This window comes from Epinephelus lanceolatus, chromosome 4, assembly GCF_041903045.1.
Source record: "Epinephelus lanceolatus isolate andai-2023 chromosome 4, ASM4190304v1, whole genome shotgun sequence".
In the NCBI taxonomy this organism is placed as follows: Eukaryota; Metazoa; Chordata; class Actinopteri; order Perciformes; family Serranidae; genus Epinephelus; species Epinephelus lanceolatus.
This window is the reverse complement of record NC_135737.1, coordinates 29294514-29312728: the sequence shown is the minus strand read 5'-3', so window position 1 is coordinate 29312728 and position 18215 is coordinate 29294514. Positions and strand designations below refer to the sequence as shown.

Below are 18215 nucleotides of genomic sequence, written 5' to 3'. Positions count from 1 at the left end.
ATGCAAGGTCAGCTAATAGAAATGCATTATGACTCAAAGGTCATCACTTTTTGGTGCAAGTGTTGCTACAACCATCCCCGGCCTCCCCTTTATTAGTCTTGTAAAGAATAAAAAGGTGTAGTTCACCACTTTGTCCACACGATGGTGCTGGGTTCACGTCCCAGCATCGCTTCTGCTGAGCTGGTGGATGTGTTGTTACCTTCTGCCTAGTTTCATCACACTGGGACGTTAGCAGCGTCAACAAGCTAGCGTTAGCATGTTCAGCTAGCTAGCTACACCGCTACACAGAGCAACTCAATACAGTTAATGTTCACAGTGGACTGGGGTCGACATGGACGAGCCGGACACCGCGGCCATCCTCCCCGGAGACGTGCTCAGCTCCACATCAACTGACGACGACACCAACGGGTCAAGTGGCCACAAAGACGACGCTGATGTACCGACCACCCGCTCCGTTAGACCGCCGTTCCCATGCTCGCTGCCGGTGTCTGTGGAGCCGGTGATGTTCCTGTCCATGTTTTCTCTGGCCCTTCAGGCGCCTCTGTCCACACAGTATCTGTGGGACCGCATCAGCGAGGACCTCGGCTACAACGGCTCCAAGAGCTCCGGGTGCAGCAACGGCTCCGTGCCGCCGGACCCCCTGCAAACGGTAGTCCATGTCTCTAAAGGGTTAATGTTAGAAAGCGTTTACTCCTGTTTATCTGACCCGCTGACAGCCATTTAAAATGTTTTGTTAACAGGAAGCTGACAGGTAAATCATGTTATCTCCTCTGACAGCCACAGCTGCTGCTCAGGTACACTAATTAATCACATGCCAGGTGCAGATAATTACAGTCAGAGTCAGTGTGAACCAACAGGCTGGATTTCACTTCTTAGTTAATGAACAGGAACATAGTCAGAGTGCTGTTTGTCTTATGTAGCCCCAGGACAGGTGTTGTACCCTTAGAAAATATAATAATAAAGTTAAAAGAGGTATCAAGAAGAAGGAGACATGCTTTATTAATCCTTAAGGGGAAATCCAGTTTTTAACTTTTGTCATATACACACTGATGCATAATCAGGAACTACACACAGAGATGTCAGAGAGAGAGGGCTGCCCATGGACAGGTGCTCTAAGCAGTTGGGAGCCCACTGCCCAGGAGGTGAGCTGGCACCTCTCCACCTACCAGTCCACACTCCATATGTGTTCCAGACAGGGGCTTGAGATGGCGACCCTCTGGTTCCCGACCTAGGTCCCTACAGCCTGAGCACCTGGCGCCCCAAAAGAGCTGCATGCAGGTCCAGTAAAAGAGTAGAGTAATGGTGTTACATTACAAGCCGCTGAACATTCACCACAAAAGCTTACAATACACAAACAAAAATCAACACATGACAAACACAAATCATTGTGGCACAGTAAAAGCAAGGCCACAGTGACAGACATGAGTACTGTAGAACTTCAGTTAATACCCCGGGCTGTTATTTGCTTAAATCACTGAACTCACCAGGCTTATATTTTGGGGAGGCCTTTAATTCCTATTGCATAAAACTACAATCAAATTGTTTATTTGAACCAGTGTAAAAATTAGGCTTCGAATAACATATCAAATATGAATCATTCATTTGATCTAGCTCTAACAGACAGGGCGTCAGAGAGGATTACAGCACCTGGCATACTGACACAACACCACTTTGTCTTGTTAAAACAATATTCATAACTTGGATTAAATTTTATGAAAAACCCTTTTGATTCTTTTGATTGGTGGACCCTTACAGACTAGGGGGAATATGACACATACTCTGACTTTAAGACAGCTAAAAGGAAGGGAGTCACCACTTGTTATTTTTTTCGGCATGCCGCTAAATCTGAATGAACTAAACGAACCAAACGATTGAACTGTGGAGAATCTAATGGAGCTAACACTATGTAGCATCGTCATATTGACAAAAGTTCAATATTTATCTCTATATTCGGGATCTAACATTAGCTCCAGTGGGTAGTCAACAATCTCGTTTTAATCACCCAAAGAACTAATAGAAAATTGAACTGCTTGGCAACCAGACCAGGCTTCTAACTGAGACAGGCCTGTATTTATCAAAATGTGTAGCCACACTCGGCCAGTAAAAGGAACTGGGCTTTTAACTGAAGTTTTATGTTAAGTATAGAGATCCAAAGAGGATGAATCATCCGTGCCTAAAATGCAGGTGTGTAGATAGGAAAACAACCACAATGCTTTTTGGACGATTGCGACAAAGAGGAACAGCAGTCATAAGTTGAAACTAAGCACATTGGAATGATGAACATGCACATTTTGGGCCGGTAATAGCCGGTGCATTGATCAGCAGTTTTCATTCCTGTTCACCAGAAGCCTGATGATCTGTCATACACATTTAGTTAGGGACCAAATTACACCTAGGCTGCAAGGTAAATGTGATTATGGGTGGGTTAGGGGACCAAACTGTAATAGTGTCAGTCTCTTAAACTCCTGTTCACTAAATTGACTAGATTACACTTGGGTTTTTTTTTCCAGGAGGTGGAAACCTTGACAGCCCACTGGAACCTGTACATCAGTCTTGGGGGCTTCTCTGTAGGCCTGCTGGTGGTGCCTCTGCTAGGCTCATGGAGTGACCACGCAGGTCGCAGAGCAGTCCTCATCATCCCCAACCTAGGCCTGGCCCTCCAAGCTGTGGTTTATTTAGTGGTGATGTACCTGAAGCTGCCTGTGGTCTACTTCCTAGTAGGCAGGCTGCTCAGTGGCCTTTCAGGGGATTTCAACGCCATCCTGGCCGGCTGCTTTTCTTATGTGGCTGATGTCAGCGACAGAGAGTCCCGCACCTTTAGGGTGGCAGTCCTGGAAGCTTGTCTGGGTCTGTCAGGGATGCTAGCAAGCATCATCGGTGGGCAGTGGCGGCGGGCACAAGGGTAAGAGATGTGTAAAAAAGTGTCATCAAATTGAAATCTTTGCAATCTGAATCAGTTATCATTGCCATTATATTTTTGTGTTTCCATTTAGCTACATCAATCCATTCTGGCTGGTCCTGGTCACTAACTTGGCCTCGGCTCTGTACGCTTACCTGTTTGTCCGTGAGTCTGTCCTGCCAGACCCAAGTGCCAGGCTCCTCACGTGCCGCCACCATAAAGCTGTCTGGCACCTCTTCTCGACAGGAGGCAGCAGCAGCGAGGCGGGTGGAAGACTTCACAGATGCAAGCTATGGCTTTATATGCTGTGTTTCTTCCTGGTGGTGACCATACACTTCGGCAGCAGGGAGTTGTACGTGTTGTATGAGCTGAGCTCGCCACTGTGCTGGGGGCCGGCCCTCATTGGCTACGGATCAGCAGCTCAGCACCTGGCCTATCTGAGCAGTCTGCTGGGGCTGAAGATCATGCAGCGCTGCCTGGAGGACTCCTGGGTGGCTCTCGTGGGTCTGGCCTCCAATATCATCGGGCTGGTGGTCTTCTCTGTGGCTAACACCACGCAGCTCATGTTCACAGGTGAGGAATCTGGAGAGTTAGTGACCTCCAGATGTTTTGTTAACAATTAAAATTGAGTGTTTCAACCTATAGTTTTCTGTCTAAAAAGTTTCTGCTCATAAAGAAAAGATGATTTCAAGGTTACTCGTTCATCTAAGCATTATAGAGCATTCATGACAGCATATGTGACCAACTAAAATCCTTTCCTGGGATTGTACCTAGCAGTAAAATCACAGAGTATATTCATCAACCACCATTTATTGACATTACACTGATATTTAATATGATCTTTTTACTTTCATTATCCTTGTAGTTTGTGCTTTATCAGCTCTACTGAAAAGATTGCAAGCATGCACGTTTTTTCAGCCACAGGTGAAAATAATACCACATTATCAGGCAGATGCTGTCAAGAGTGCAGCTCAGCAAGTGTCAGACTGACCAGGCTGTGTGCGAACAGGCAACCTTGGACACCAGGCAATAAAAAACTCTGCTTGTAGCCTGCGGAGAATAATTAACATCCTCAAGGGTTTAACCGTGCAGCGGAGTGTGGTGTTCAGAGATTGTAAAGTGGTTGCACAATAATAAATGGAGTATTCATGCCAGAACAAATGCATACATATAACTTACAATATTAACAATGGTCACTGTGTGTTAATGTTGTTTCACAGTGTACAATGTACCTCTTTAGCTAATACTTAACTGTCTGAGTTCTTAATTCATATCAAAGTTCAAATTCTTTAATTTGTCTGTCACCAGGTTATGGCCTGTGTTTCCTCTTCATGGCTGCGACGCCTGTGATCAGGTCAAAGCTGTCCAAGTTGGTGGACCCATCAGAACAAGGTCAGTCACCAAGCATGTACAAATACTGCCTGTGTGTCAAAAAACCAACTTGAGCCAACTTTGCAGTGATATGAAGATTGCATGTAGAAGAAATGTAGAAGTAATTGTAGTAAATGGTTAGGACACATCTGGAAATGAGAGCTGGCTCAGTGTGTCAGCTGTGTTGTCAGCAAGCTTTAATTGTTATAATTAGATCAGTATGATGCTACAGTGCAGTTTAATTTGAAGCAGATGTCCCTTTGTCATCAGGGACCTGAAGCATTTATGTACAGGAGGTCTGCAGTTCCCTATTGATGTCCCCTTTAATGTCTTGTAGTTAAATAGACTTACATTTTGATTTATGTGGTCTTAATTGTCACACACATTTTATCCATCTTTTAACTGATTTTTGTGAGAAGGAGTCAAGATCTGCTGTGTGAAAGTCCACATTTCTGACGTTACAATTCTTTAATTCAGTCTTAAATCTGGTTAAAAAGTATCTTCAAAAAAGTCTTACGAAGCATTAGATTTAAGTGTCTGATACCTGTAGACACCCTAATACATACATGTGTGTTTGTACTCTCTCCCAGGTGCCCTGTTTGCCACTGTTGCCTGTGTTGAGAGCTTGTGTTTTCTGGTGGGCAGCGGTGTCTTCAACGCCCTCTACCCAGCCACACTGTACTTCATGAAGGGCTTCCCTTTCCTTCTTGCTGCCATCATCCTCTTAATCCCTGCAGGAATAATCGGGTGAGTTCGCTCTTGCCTCATCGGCCAAATGAACATTTCTACTCCTTTCCACTCCTTTTAAGAAGAGCAAAATAAACAGCTGCATTTCCAGCAAACAGTTTCGGTATGGTACCCTCAGAACCAGTATGTAACCCGCATAGACATGTACCTAAACTCTAGATCAGTCAATTGTTAGCGGATAGCGGCATCACTGCTCCATCCATCTCTTGTTGTATTTTGTCTTAAAAGAGCGATGCAGAGCAGCATCTGCACCTCGTGGATTGTCCACACAATGGGATTGCACGCCAACATTTTCAAAACAAAAAAGACCAGGCTGGAGTGTTTACAGTCTTTGTCACAATCGATAGAATATTAAAAAATAGCAGGTTTGTGCACTGAGTCCTTGTCGAGCAAGAGTGATGATTCTATCTTGAAGAATCAACTGGTTGCAGTGTTTCTAGCTCCACCTTTAACATGATTAGTGTGCTAGGTATATCATATTGGTACCATCCCCAACTTCTGACAATAGAAAACACAAAAATAGCCGTTCTAATGTATAACGAACTGAAGTGAGCCAGTCTGTTTGGTGGAAACAACACTAATGATTCACCATTTGTCTTTCTAGGACCCTGCAATGTTTAGACCGCAGGAGAGACCACAGAGACTCCACAGCATCCTGACGTAAAGGGAGGCACAGAGCAGGACCCTGTCAGAGAGCTAAAGTGCATTATGTTGTGACTGTGTGAGGTGAACAGCTCCGACACAGAGACATCCATCATGTCCATGTGTGGTGCTGGGAGAGACTTTTGATCTTAACACAGTGATGGGGCAGCTGCCGAGCTCAGCAATGGCATTCTTCCTAATCACACCAAAGTGACTGAGACCACAGGATGAAGAATCAACCTCCTCCTGACTGACTGATGACTATAAAACCTCTTCTGTCCTAATAATTAGAGAGCGGAAACTTGGGCTTTGTCAAATCTTTGCTGGCCCTAAAAACTAACCTTTTGCTGGTCTCCTGACATTTATAGACATGGTGTAATGAAACAAGGTTCGATACTTGATTTTCTTATGTGATTTGGTACATTTTAAACACAGAGAAATCAGCACCAAAGAAGTGCCGTACATTTCCATTTTGATTGTTTTCATTTCAGTAGCTCTAATGGCACACTGCAGGTTACAGTGCTCCCATAAAATCAAATTCTCAAATTCCTCAGTTGCTCTAAAACATTTCAAGCGTGCGTGCAATATGTTTATTTCAGAAGATTACAAAGGGAGGTGACAGATATAACCTAGTCTTGATTTTAGAAGTGTTTTAGATCTACAGATATCGTTCATCCTCGATCGCACAGAATAAAGGTTTGTTATTTTGTAGTTAATGATAGGAAGTCAATCTTGAAGTAATTGAAGTATCTCTGTATGCAGTGATAGAAAGTGTTTTTGTGTATTGTCTTCTCCTGCACTACATTTCAAAGGCAAATATATTACTTTTTACGTCTTACATAATTTACGACTTAAGTTGTAGCTTTTTTATAGGCTCAGATGAGACTTGCTCGATGCCCAGGGGGAAATTTACAAGCTACTCAAAGGGTTTAAAATGAGCCCAACCTTTGCAACATTAATGTGCACAGTATCATCCAGTACTATAATTAAAGTTCTTTTACTTGTGGTATTTTAAGTATATTTTGATGCTAATATTTGTACTTTTACTAATGTAAAATGTTAAATGCAGGACTTAGTTTAAGAGTATTTTACACTGTGGTGTTGCTACTTTAAAGTCAAAGATCTGAGTACTTCTTCTACTGCTCTGTTTGCACATTTGAGTGTAGAGTAAGCCATGTTAAGGACTATCCTAAATCTGTGGAATTCATGATATCACACTATGCAGATAGATCACCTGTGCCAAACATGTCCAAACCTAGCTATCAGTAATCCACAGCAGCCAGGGATTACTGAGTTACACCTCGACCCCCCTCCACAGCCCAAACTCCCTGAAGAGTCCCCCCTCCCACCACCACAGACAACACTAGATAGTCCCAAAGCGCAGGCCCACAGCCAACAAGCGCACAAGGGTCAGATCCTGGATGCAGAGTGAGGGAACAAGAGCTGCTGAATCAGCTTCAAAATGCACAAAGGGAAGTTTAAAGGTTAAGTGAAGTATTAACTCTGCTACTGTGAATTGATCAGCATCAAGATTATTTTTTAAAGCCATTTTGTAACAAAACTGATCTGCAAAACTGTCTATTCTCCATCATAATCAGCTGTGCAATATTTATAAGTTGCATTCGTTTTTTTTTTTTAATGGAACTGGATCGTTTTGGATAGTTTGTGATAAAGACGATGGTTAAATTTGTATGTTTACATGTCACATGGGATTAAGTAATAAATGATTTTACTGTCAAACACATTTTTTATTTTCAACCATGTTTGTCACACTGAGACTTAGAGCTGCTGTGAAACTGTGCCTACTAGGGCAACAGAAAGGTTGTCTTGGTTGCGTCGGTACAATAGACAAACAAGAAAGGACAGAAAGAGCAGCCTTCTTTTTGCGCACGAATGCCCTAAATAAATTGACTATTTTTTTGCATTGATCTCAGCATTTGGACCTTTTTTGTGGCTGTCCAGCCCAGTTGCATTGGTGCGTGGGTATCTCCTCTACCGTCCTTTTTTGTTTCACACTGAGAACTTTAAAAAACATGATGATAAAAAATGAAATTACACAAAACATGTTTAGTGATATATTATGCAGGATTGTCAGTTACTGTTTGCAAACACGCTTGCCACTGAAAGTAAAAGCCAGCCCCAGATTTACTCTTGTGTGGTGATTCACGTCGCTATATTTATTTTTTTTTCTGCACTGTGTCTCTTGGATGCCTGCTGCTTACAGTCTGACACCTGTTCACTTCCTTTTTATGAAGCCCCAGCCTCACCTGAGTCCTGTCCATCCAGAACACATAAAATAAGAAGAAGATTAGAAAATACCGTCAGAGGGCAGAACCACTGCAGAAAAATACACCACTGTATGAGTCTATTTATTGTTTTTAGGAAAATCCTGCATAGTATATCTTTAATAAAAGGTTTGAGAGGGACATTGGAGCTGAACAATATAAAGGTAAGGTCAGACAAAAGCCCTGCAGAACAGCTGTAGCATTCAGGCTGTAATTTAACAGGACAATATGTGATCAACACATCTTGATGACTGCTTTGAGAAAGAAGAAATGCTTCATCACATATTTATCACAAAGGTTTTTTTTACCTAATTTGTGATGTACGCAGGTGCACAGGTGCAGACGTAATCTGCCTGTCACCTTTAATATTTTTACAAACCTCAGTGTGTCTTGTATATTGCTGGATTTCTTTTAGTTTCCATTAGATACACTAAGGAAGCAAGGAAAGCAGATAACACTGATAACAAAGAAACCTCAAGTCAGCAATCTTAAATGGAAGTTTAATGTAACACACTATGTTTTAATGGCAGTCGACAAGACACTGTAACACAGATGGAGTCATTTTCATTTGCATTTTTGACTTCTGTAAGTTCATATACGTCAATTCAAAGTTAATTATACAGAAGGAAGAAAACATTTAATACTACATGGGTATTTGTCGTTGCCTGTACACTCCTTCGATCTTTATTTGGTTAAATAAGGGGTGCAGCTCTGCAGCATGTAGCTCGATTATTTCTGTACAATATGTCATTCCTTCGGTTTAGATTATGCCACCGTGGAAACTCTCATCATGAACAATCCAATGCATCAACCCGAACATTAAACACAAATATGCTTTGGTCCTGTGAATGTACAGTATGAGTTAAACGGAAGCTGATTGCATATAATGTTAGTGATTAGTGAATTGCTATTGATGATTTTGCTGGGGTACCACTGACGGCTGATCTATCACAGTTATTTTCCTGAGAGACAGAAGGCGTGTACGGTACCTGATTACACATGTACAGCAGTATGAGGGTACTATCATTAAAGGCTAACAGTTTATTGTATACAATCTGAAATCCCCTTTCAATCTCCTCTTAATGTTTGCAGTATATTAGGTCTTTCTTTGAGCATGTAAGATAAACACAATCAGATTCATTTCACATGCACTGGGGCAGAGCAGGGAAAGCTGCCGGCCTGTTCACCATAGGCCATGTGGAATTTGGCATCATTTGAAGTCATTATAGGTGAGATCAAACTGTTCATGTCGGTTTATTTCTTCTTCTGCGCTTTTGAGGCATCTGCGCTGTCGATTTGGTCATTGTGTCCTTTCAGAAAGCGTAGGATCTTCTCGATGGTGGCCTCCTGATATTCATGGGACCATCTGTGTCAAGAAAAAGGCAACAGGCGTTTGATGAAATCCACTGTCTCTAAGGGATGTATCACAGATCTGCTAAACACGGATCACAAATGATAAAAATTTAACCCTTGTATTCATAAATTATTCATTTAAGAAATACAAGAGGCTTTAAAATATTAATAATGTCAGCATGAGCATGTGTAGTTGATACACAACCACACATCAAACTAAATCAGCCGTTAAACCTGAAGAGAAAGGGATTTCCCTTCCTAATTAAAGCTAACCGTGGGTATGTACACCACACAACCATGTGGTCAGCAATGTGAAACTGTCCTAGTTACACAGCTGTGCCAACCAATAACAACCCATTTTTCACAGTGGTTTATTTGGGTTTTTAGAGCGTACAGCGACTCACTTGATGCCGTTGAAGTTGAGGATGGCCCTCATGTCCTCTGGCAGAGACATGGGGTCAGGCCACAGGAAATTATCTGTGACAGGAACTATGTTCTTCTTACCAGCCAGGGCTGTAACAATCTCCTGCAAAATGGATGACAGTTCCAATGAGTCTACAAAATACTAAAAGAGCCAGACTTGTTACAGCACAGATTGAAAACATCTTATCACTTGTTTGAGCTACAATATATAAATGTGATAGGTAATTTGAACGGACAGCTCAGACAGAGTGTATGAATGCGACAGGGCTACGATTACACAAACAGCTGTTGCATCAGTATAAATGTAGACTATCTCAACAAAGGCTTAAAGTACAGTGGAGTTAATGTTTTAATGAGAGCTAACATCTCTACATGGAGTCCTTCACATGCAGACAATGGAAGATGTCTGACCTTATGCACCCAATCCTTCATGTCAGTGTCACCCATGCACTTGTCGAGCGCATTGGCAGAGAGAACCAGGATGAAGTTGCGTGCCCGCTGTACACTCTGGATCAGTTTGTCCTCGAATTTACCGGCCTCCAGCTTCTCCACATCTATGAACACGCTGTATCCTCGAACCTGCAGGTGCACCTTCAAGAGGCTTGGGACAGGGCAGACATGAGAAAGTCAGTGAAAATGCAGTGAATCTAATTTAACCCATTTTATTTTCACACTAATCCTGTTTCAGTTCTGACCTGGCCAGCTGGGAGCCAGTGGTCCGACGGTAGCTGATGAACACGTCAGGCCCTGTAGGCTGGGCGTCGGTGTGGCATGGTTTTAGAGGCCTGCGCATGGCAGAGAGTATTTTGGCTCTGTGGACTCCGTTGTATATGTGGCAGTCTTGCTGGAGCTGCACATCGTTTAGGTTCTGGACATTGTTGCGATCCACTCCTGACTGGACCAGGCCGTAGGTGTACTGACGGAAACGAGGGTCCACATCTACTAACCAGTCAGCCATGTTGTTTGGGTCACATGTGGAGTAGTTGGCGTAAGTCTTCAACACACGCAAGTCTCTCAGAAACCTGCAGGATGAGACAGAACAGATAGTTAGACTGGTGTCACATTGCTCATGTGCTGAAGAGCTTTGTACCACTTGCCTCTTGCGAGTGAGGCCTGCAGTCATTCCCAGATCGGCTCTCAGCTCCTCGTCTGTGATGTTCAGCAGCAGGTCTCCATCCACCTGGAGCTCCTGTGCAGTAAGAGAGTGAGAAATGTCAGACATGTTGTTTGGTAGCTGGATCTTTATGCACATATCTATCTCTGTGTTAGTTATTAAAAGTGTTAAACACACCTGGAATCGGTCACAATAGGCACTGAAGCCAACCTGCTGCAGCCACGTCTGCACTTCACAGGTTTTCCAGTTGGGCACACATGACAGGATACGTTTGGGCACTTCCTCCCCCATCATGCTCAGTGCCCGCTTGGCAAGGGAACAGGCTGTGCCATTACTGGAGTACATCACAATTCTTTTTAGGCTCTGCACCGCGCCGATCTCTTGGAATATCTTGAAGGAAACACATTAAAACTCAGTCACAACAAAGCAACCAGACAGTAGTACTTAAAATTTTGAGCTGCATGGAAAATGAGTGATTGTACCTTGGTGTTGCGCTGACGAGACTTGATGCTGGTCTCAACACAAAGGTAAAAGGCCGCAATACACTTTCCCTCCAGTCTTGTGCCATCCAGTAAAGGCAAAAGATGCTGCAGATCAGCCGCTGTCTTCCCCTGCATGCAGTCTGCACTGTCCAGTAAACTGCGGGCGAAGTCATCCGGATCCAAAGACGCGATGAATGGCTCCACCAGCTCCAAGGTTCCAGATTTCACTACCTCTTTCTCGATTTCGCGGTTTGCAGCTAGCACAGTCACAGCCAGACACGCATGGAAGCGAATGAGTTCATCCTCTTTGGAAAAGGCCAGTGGGAAAAGCCACTCAGCCGCCTGTTTCTCAATCATCCATCGCTGGCAGCGGTGGCCTCCGTACATGGCACAGTTTGCCAGCGCCACAGCGCAGTGGCGCAGCACAGTGGGATCTGTGCCTCGGCACCAGTAGAGGAGGGCATCCAGGGCTCCGTTAGAGATGAGTTGGACAGACGTCTCCTCGGTGTGTTTGAACATGTGCTCCAGGATTCCAGAGACGCTGCGAGCCAGCTGTGCATCTTCCTGATGTCGAGTCAGGTTGAGGACGACCCCCAGACCTATACGGGCTACATAATCTCTGCCAAAAGAGGTTTGTAAGATATTAAAACCTACAGAATCAAAAAGACTGACTGCAATTCTTAAGTGAAGTGTAAACAAATACTCCTGAACAAATGAGGCACAAACAGGTGTGACCAGTAACAAGGGCTGAAACAACAATGAATGAAATTAAGCCAGCCTTATACCAAATGACTTCTTGAACAAGAAGCAATGGGGAGTTGTGGAGTGACCAAGTGTCTGTGTTTAATTTGGTGCATATCTGATCCACCAACCAGCACTTAATTTAGTTAGAAGTCTGAACTTTTGAACCTGTTTGTCTCTCATTCCCACGGACTCCCCCAGCTAAAACACCACAGTTATTCAGTGGAGGCTGGTGTGAGTTGAGGCAAAAATTCCAAAATGTAAAGTTTGCACACAAATACAGTTTCTTCTTTGCAAAATCTTATTATGTGTGACTTAAGCCTAACATTGTCTTTAGATGTGAGAGAGTGTCAGACTTAAGTCTTTTCAAAATCTACTAGGGTATAGTAGGCAAAATTCTGTTTTCAGTTTTGACAATTGATTATTTAGTTATCCATCAAGCAAGAATGCCAAACACTCTTTGGCACCAGCATCTCAAATGTGAAGATAGGCAGTGTTTCTCTGTTATATTTCACTGTAAATTAAATAACGTTTGGTTTTGGACTGCTGGTCGGACAAAACAAGTCATTTTAAGACATCACGTTAGCTGAGACTTCGATGGCAGGTGTTTGTCACAGTTTTCAAACATTTTATAGACTGAACAATGAATGGAATAATCAGAAAAACATGTCATAGGTCAACTTGGATATATAAGGAGGAGACACAAAAACATGAATACTACCATTACCATTTACAAAGCAATAAAAACAGCCTGGCTGTAGCCTTAGTTGGAAGCGGAACAGAGTCAAATTCAATTTGGCAAATTTTAGACTACATCAGCCGCCACTCTTAAGACAGAGGCCTCAAAGTTGTACTTCAGTGCAATGATTTTTTTCACACATGAATTACTGCCTCAAGCAGGCAAAACTACAATAAAACCAGTAGAAAGACTGAACAAACAGGTGTTAAACATTGGATAAACAGTCAAATTCATACCATCATCGTAAAATTTCAACAAAAATATGATCAAATTTGACAATATTTTACTTGTATATAAAATTCTTCATGGCCTGACACCCCCTCCACTCAATTAATTTATTTAACAATAGCAGAATTCATCTACCAGATCTGCTTCCAGAAAGGAATTGTAAAATAATAATAATAATACTAAATAATACTTTATTTATATAGCACAATTCATGCATAAAATGCATTACAAAGTGCTGAACAGAAAAGACAATCATGACATTTGTTAGAAATAAAAAACAAAATCAAAGCATGAATAAAAGAATGCCTGGTAACAGCATTAATACATAAAAACACTTTTCAAGAGAAAGCCACGGTGAAAAGGTGTGTCTTAAGATATTGCATGAAAGTTTCAACAGATTTAGAGGTCCTAAGACCTTCAGGTAGACTGTTCCAGAGTTTAGGGCCATAATAAGCAAAGGCTGCCTCTCCATGCCTTTTTGTTGTAACCTTCAGAACAATTAATTGATTTGAGTCTGATGGGACCAGGCCATTTAGAGCTTTAAAAACCAATAAAATAATTTTAAAATGTATTCTTTGACTGACAGGTAACCAATATAGTAGGGATAGACCGATATGGATTTTTTAGGGCCGATGCCGATACCGATTTTTTTCATCACCCTTAGCCAATGACCGATTATGGACTGCTGATTTTCTTGAGCCGATATTTGGGGCCGATACTGCTTTTGCTCCCTCAATTTACATCAAAAAAATGACACCATGATAACAAATATTACAGGTCTCAAATTTAAAATAAGAAACATTTATTGAACAGTAAAAAATACTAAAACAAGATGGAAAGTTGAGGTAGAACAGGTAGAATATTATTATTATTATTATTATACATTCAAATAAAAAAAAGAGTTCAGTGCTCTTAAATCTTCCAGTAATGTCTTTATAAAATAAACAAATATTTAAGCTGAAGCATAAATAAAACAACAACTACTGTACACAGTAGGATTCGCTGCATGTGCGCTGCAGGGTCTTCCGGCAACACAGAGTTGCCCGTGGATGCCAGTTTGTAAATCATGCCAGGGAAAAATAAATTCGCGAACCCACGCGCGTATCGGCCGATGCCGATACAAATAAAAAACTCAAATATCGGCCCGATATATCGGCCGGCCGATGTATCGGTCTATCCTTACAATATGGTGATTTTAAAACTGGAGTGATGTGTGCCCTCTGTCTGTTTTTAGTCAGAACACGTGCTGCTGCATTTTGCACAAGTTGTAACTTAGAAATGGACAAACCAGACAGAAGAGCATTGCAATAGTCCAGTCTGCTGGAGATAAAAGCATGAATCAATTTTTCTGTATCTGCTTGGGAGAGAAACAGTCTGACTTTGGCAATGTTCCTTAGGTGATAAAATGACACTTTAATTACGTTTTTAATGTGGTGGTCAAAGTTAAGATCCAGATCAATTATAATACCAAGGTTTTTTACATGTTCTTTGGGTTTTAATACAAATGATTTTAGATGGTCAGATAGCTTTTCTCTTTCAGTTTTTGCTCCAATAACAAGAACCTCAGTTTTATCTTGGTTAAATACCACAGAGAAAGTCAGCGTTTTCCAGTCAAGCTGCACACAACTGGAACACTGCACCCACAGAGCTCAGGAACGTCACATTTCTCTGGACAATCAAACATGTTGTCATAATCTGAATTAGTGGTAATGTCCTCGTTTCATTACTGTATGTTAGGGCTTATGTGCTTATGTATAGTACGTTGTGTTTACATTATGTGCTTTGGTTTTATGGTTATGTAACTGTCTTGATGATTGTGCTTGTGTGCTGTTGTCCCTACTTATGTGCTTTTGTCTATGGTTATATGCTTGCCCTGTGCTCATGTGCCCTTCTGTGGACATGCAATCAATCTGTTTTTATCTGCGCCTAGGCCTATGTGTTTCTGTGTGGTTTTGTCTTTTTCCTATATACACATAGACCATCAACCTGCCAGGGACTGCAGATGAAAATTAGCCTGTATGGCTAAATCTGGCACATTTATGTGACTTCAGTGACTTCATGTTTATTATTGTGCTCTGTCCCTTTCTAAACATAAAACATAAGCTTATTATGTTGGTGAGTTGTTTCTGTTGTTTTGTCCTGAATAGATCATATGGTAGAAATACCTACTTGTTTATTTCATTGTATAGCATGGTAGTTGCTTGTGTTGTTTTGTCTACTCCTGTACAAAATTCATAAATAAATAAAGGCCTCAAAAACCACATGAGGATAATAATCTTAACAGAAGCTGAGCATTAAGGGGTAACTTGTTTGTTTATGGTACAGCTGCTGTATTACACTGCATCATACTGTCAAGGTGTTTGTCCATACACACTGTACCTGTTCTCTGATATGAGTATCTGCTCCAGCAGTTTTGCAGACTCATAGGTGATCTCCACAGCAGGTGTCTGTTGCAGCTGTAACAGCAGCTCCAGGCCTCCATCCAGCCGGATCCTGTTACAGATCTCCTCGGCCACCTGACGGCCTACGGTGGGCAAAACCCAGGCCTCCTCCACCAGCTGGTAGAGCTCAGCGATGGCCCTGCGGGTGTCATCTGAATCGGAGGTTTCCTTGGCTGATTTGAGCCTCCTGATGGCGGAGCGCAGGGCGGGGAGCGCGCTGTCCAGGACCGCCTGGACGTCGGCGTTGATCCCCGGAGAGACCGCTTTGGGATCGGAGCCGGAGCCGCCCCTTCCTCTCTGCAGCCGGCTGACATACTCCGGGACTGTGAGTCTGTCTGAGCTGAACATGGTGGAGAAATGTCGATAAAGCCTCAACAGGAAGAGCGTCAGAGACAAGAGCATCTACCGGCGGAGGCACAGTGGATGCTGAGATGTGTTTGTTTACAAAGGCCTCTTATTCCTCTATCAGTGGTCTCCAGGCTGATGCCTCCCAAAGATGCGTCAGGCAAGGCCTCAGCTGTAAATCACACTAGTAAATCTAAAGTGACAGCTTTCACAGAATTGCATCACCTCTCTGTGCCGATGTCATCCCTGGCAGTAAGCCCGTACAACACTCATATAAGCAGATCTTGAGCAGGTCACAGTGTGTCTGCGCATATCCAACAGCTGCTGCTTTGTCTCTTTATCCCACCGACCCAAAGATGACTCAGTGCCCTAACACAATCTGTCTGCACAAGTGTCCTTGAAGAGGCCAAAAGGACCTCAAACTAAAACAGCAGAGAGCAAATCCTTATTTCCCGGAGAAGAAAACAGACTATTGTTGTCTCTCTTTTGAAGACAAAGAAGACCTGTTTGTCTCTTACAGTTGTCCTCCCACCTTATCTGACGCACTGTAGCGGCTCCTCTCCCTGCACAAATACAAAATGTGATACCGCTCTAAAATAGCTGCCCCCCGACCAATCGCATCCTTTGGTCAGCATCCGCAGGCTGACGGTGTCTTCAGGGGTCTGCACCGCCCACCGGCTCCAGATACTGCTGGGGATGAACAGGAAAAGAGGCGCCCCCTCCTCCACCTTCTCCTCCTCCCCTCACTGCATCACAGCCGGTCACAGCTCATCACGGCCCGGTGATGACTGTAAACACAGCAGGCCCTCTGCTGGAGAAAGAGGAGTAACACCTCTGAGCCACAATGTCAGTAGGTTTCAAACTCAATAGGGGCATACAGAGCCCAAAAAAATAAGGGAACCCTCATTTGTCACAGTATAACACCAAGTCAGATAAGCTTCAGGGATATCAATCTGTTCATTTAGGAAGCACAAGTGATTATGAACAAGTTTCAGCTGCTTTGGTGCAAATCAAAGTGACAACAGGTCCAATGGAGAGGCAAAAGCAAGACAGAAAGGGAATAATTTTACATGTGGTGGCCACAGACAGTTGCTCTCTCCTCATCCTTCCTGACTGATTCTTCTCTAGTTTTGTGTTCTGCTGGTGTCCTTGTCACTACTGGTAGCATGATGCGGTACCTGCAGACCAATCAGGTTGCACAGGAAGTCCAGCTCCTCCAAAATGGCACATCCATACATGCTGTGTCTCCCAGCACAGTCTCAAGAGCATGGAGGAGATACCAGGAGACCGGCTGTTACACGAGGAGAGCTGGACAGGGCCGTAGTAGGGGATCAACCCGGCAGCAGGACCGGTATCTGCTCCTTTGTGTGAGGAGGAACAGGAGGAGCACTGCCAGAACCCTACAAAATGACCTCTAGCAGGCTCCTGGTGTGCATGTTTCTGACCAAACTGTCAGAAACAGAAACAGGTCCGCTATTGTTGCCCCGCTCTCTTCACAGGTGAGAGGCATGGAAGAGTGTGGAGATGCCGTGGTGAACATTATGTTGCCTGTAACATCATCCAGCATGACCGGTTTGGCTATGGTCTGGGGAGGCATATCCTTGGAGGGTCGCACAAACCTAAATGTCATAGCCAACGGTACCTGACTGCTGTTAGACCGTACACTGGTACAGTGGGCCCTGGGTTCCTCCTGGTGCAGGACAATGCCCAGGCTATGTGACCAGAGTGTGTAGGCAGTTCCTAGATGATGAAGGCATTGATGCCATCGACTGGCCCTCTCGTTGCCCTGACCTAAATCCAACTGAGCACCAGTGGGACGTTATATATCAACATCCGACACTGCTTTGAGTGTTTTACAGGCTTACAGCCAGGGATGACAGCGACACAGATGGATCAATGTATTAGTGCACCCGACACAACCAAGTACCACCACAGATTACTGGGATACTTCAACCATAAAATGATCATTTGTATATCAGCAGTGTTGGGCAAGCTACTTGGAAAATGTAGTGAGCTAAGCTACCAGTTAATCTACATCCAAAAGAAGTTTGACTACACACTAAAGTATCCCCAGATAAATGTAGCAAGCCAAGCTACCGTAGAATGGCAAAAGTAGGTTGCTACTTGCAAAGCTACTTTTCTGACTGTATGTCCAATAGTGGTGAGAAAAAAATGGCAGACAAACAAATAGGTAGGCAAAAAAATGTTCAAAAACTTCTTTTGTTGGGACATTAGAACATGAACATGTACTGCAAATAACACGTGGCATCAGTATGTCATTGTTTCTCCTGTCTTCCTACTTAATACTGTTCTCTGTCTCTCAGCTCTTTTCTCAGCCCTTGTTGTGTGTATTTCTGACGTTGTGACATTATCACTACACTACTGAAAAAATGTACTTAAGTTAG

The 18215-nt window shown here is 43.2% G+C and overlaps 2 protein-coding genes across 2 annotated transcripts; one reads left to right on the top strand and one right to left on the bottom strand.

Moving 5' to 3' along the window:
• The first annotated feature begins 200 nt into the window (after positions 1 to 200).
• Positions 201 to 7711, top strand: slc46a1 (solute carrier family 46 member 1). The gene is made up of 6 exons (XM_033632360.2): positions 201 to 649; positions 2511 to 2902; positions 2994 to 3472; positions 4208 to 4291; positions 4861 to 5017; positions 5622 to 7711. The coding sequence occupies exons 1-6, from the start codon at positions 332 to 334 to the stop codon at positions 5674 to 5676; spliced, it is 1485 nt and encodes a 494-aa protein (XP_033488251.2). The 5' UTR covers positions 201 to 331; the 3' UTR covers positions 5677 to 7711.
• Positions 7712 to 8425: 714 nt separating this feature from the next.
• sarm1 (sterile alpha and TIR motif containing 1) lies at positions 8426 to 16546 on the bottom strand. The gene is made up of 8 exons (XM_033631735.2): positions 15404 to 16546; positions 11317 to 11935; positions 11012 to 11224; positions 10818 to 10909; positions 10416 to 10742; positions 10132 to 10321; positions 9702 to 9823; positions 8426 to 9310 (listed from the first exon to the last, which is right to left on the bottom strand). Exons 1-8 carry the CDS (start codon positions 15865 to 15867, stop codon positions 9199 to 9201), a joined length of 2139 nt encoding a protein of 712 aa, XP_033487626.1. The 5' UTR covers positions 15868 to 16546; the 3' UTR covers positions 8426 to 9198.
• Between the last annotated feature and the right edge of the window lie 1669 nt (positions 16547 to 18215).

Bases quoted from the DNA above. Each gene is read 5' to 3' on its own strand.
- sarm1 (XM_033631735.2), bottom strand. From the start codon at position 15,867: ATGCTCTTGTCTCTGACGCTCTTCCTGTTGAGGCTTTATCGACATTTC. The intron at 10,743-10,817 runs GCAAGTGGTACA...CTCATCCTGCAG, and splicing joins GCAGGCCTCACTCGCAAGAG to GTTTCTGAGAGACTTGCGTG. The intron at 9,311-9,701 runs GTGAGTCGCTGT...TTCTTGACACAG, and splicing joins CTCAACTTCAACGGCATCAA to ATGGTCCCATGAATATCAGG.
- slc46a1 (XM_033632360.2), top strand. From the start codon at position 332: ATGGACGAGCCGGACACCGCGGCCATCCTCCCCGGAGACGTGCTCAGC. The intron at 650-2,510 runs GTAGTCCATGTC...TTTTTTTTCCAG, and splicing joins CGCCGGACCCCCTGCAAACG to GAGGTGGAAACCTTGACAGC. The intron at 4,292-4,860 runs GTCAGTCACCAA...ACTCTCTCCCAG, and splicing joins GGTGGACCCATCAGAACAAG to GTGCCCTGTTTGCCACTGTT.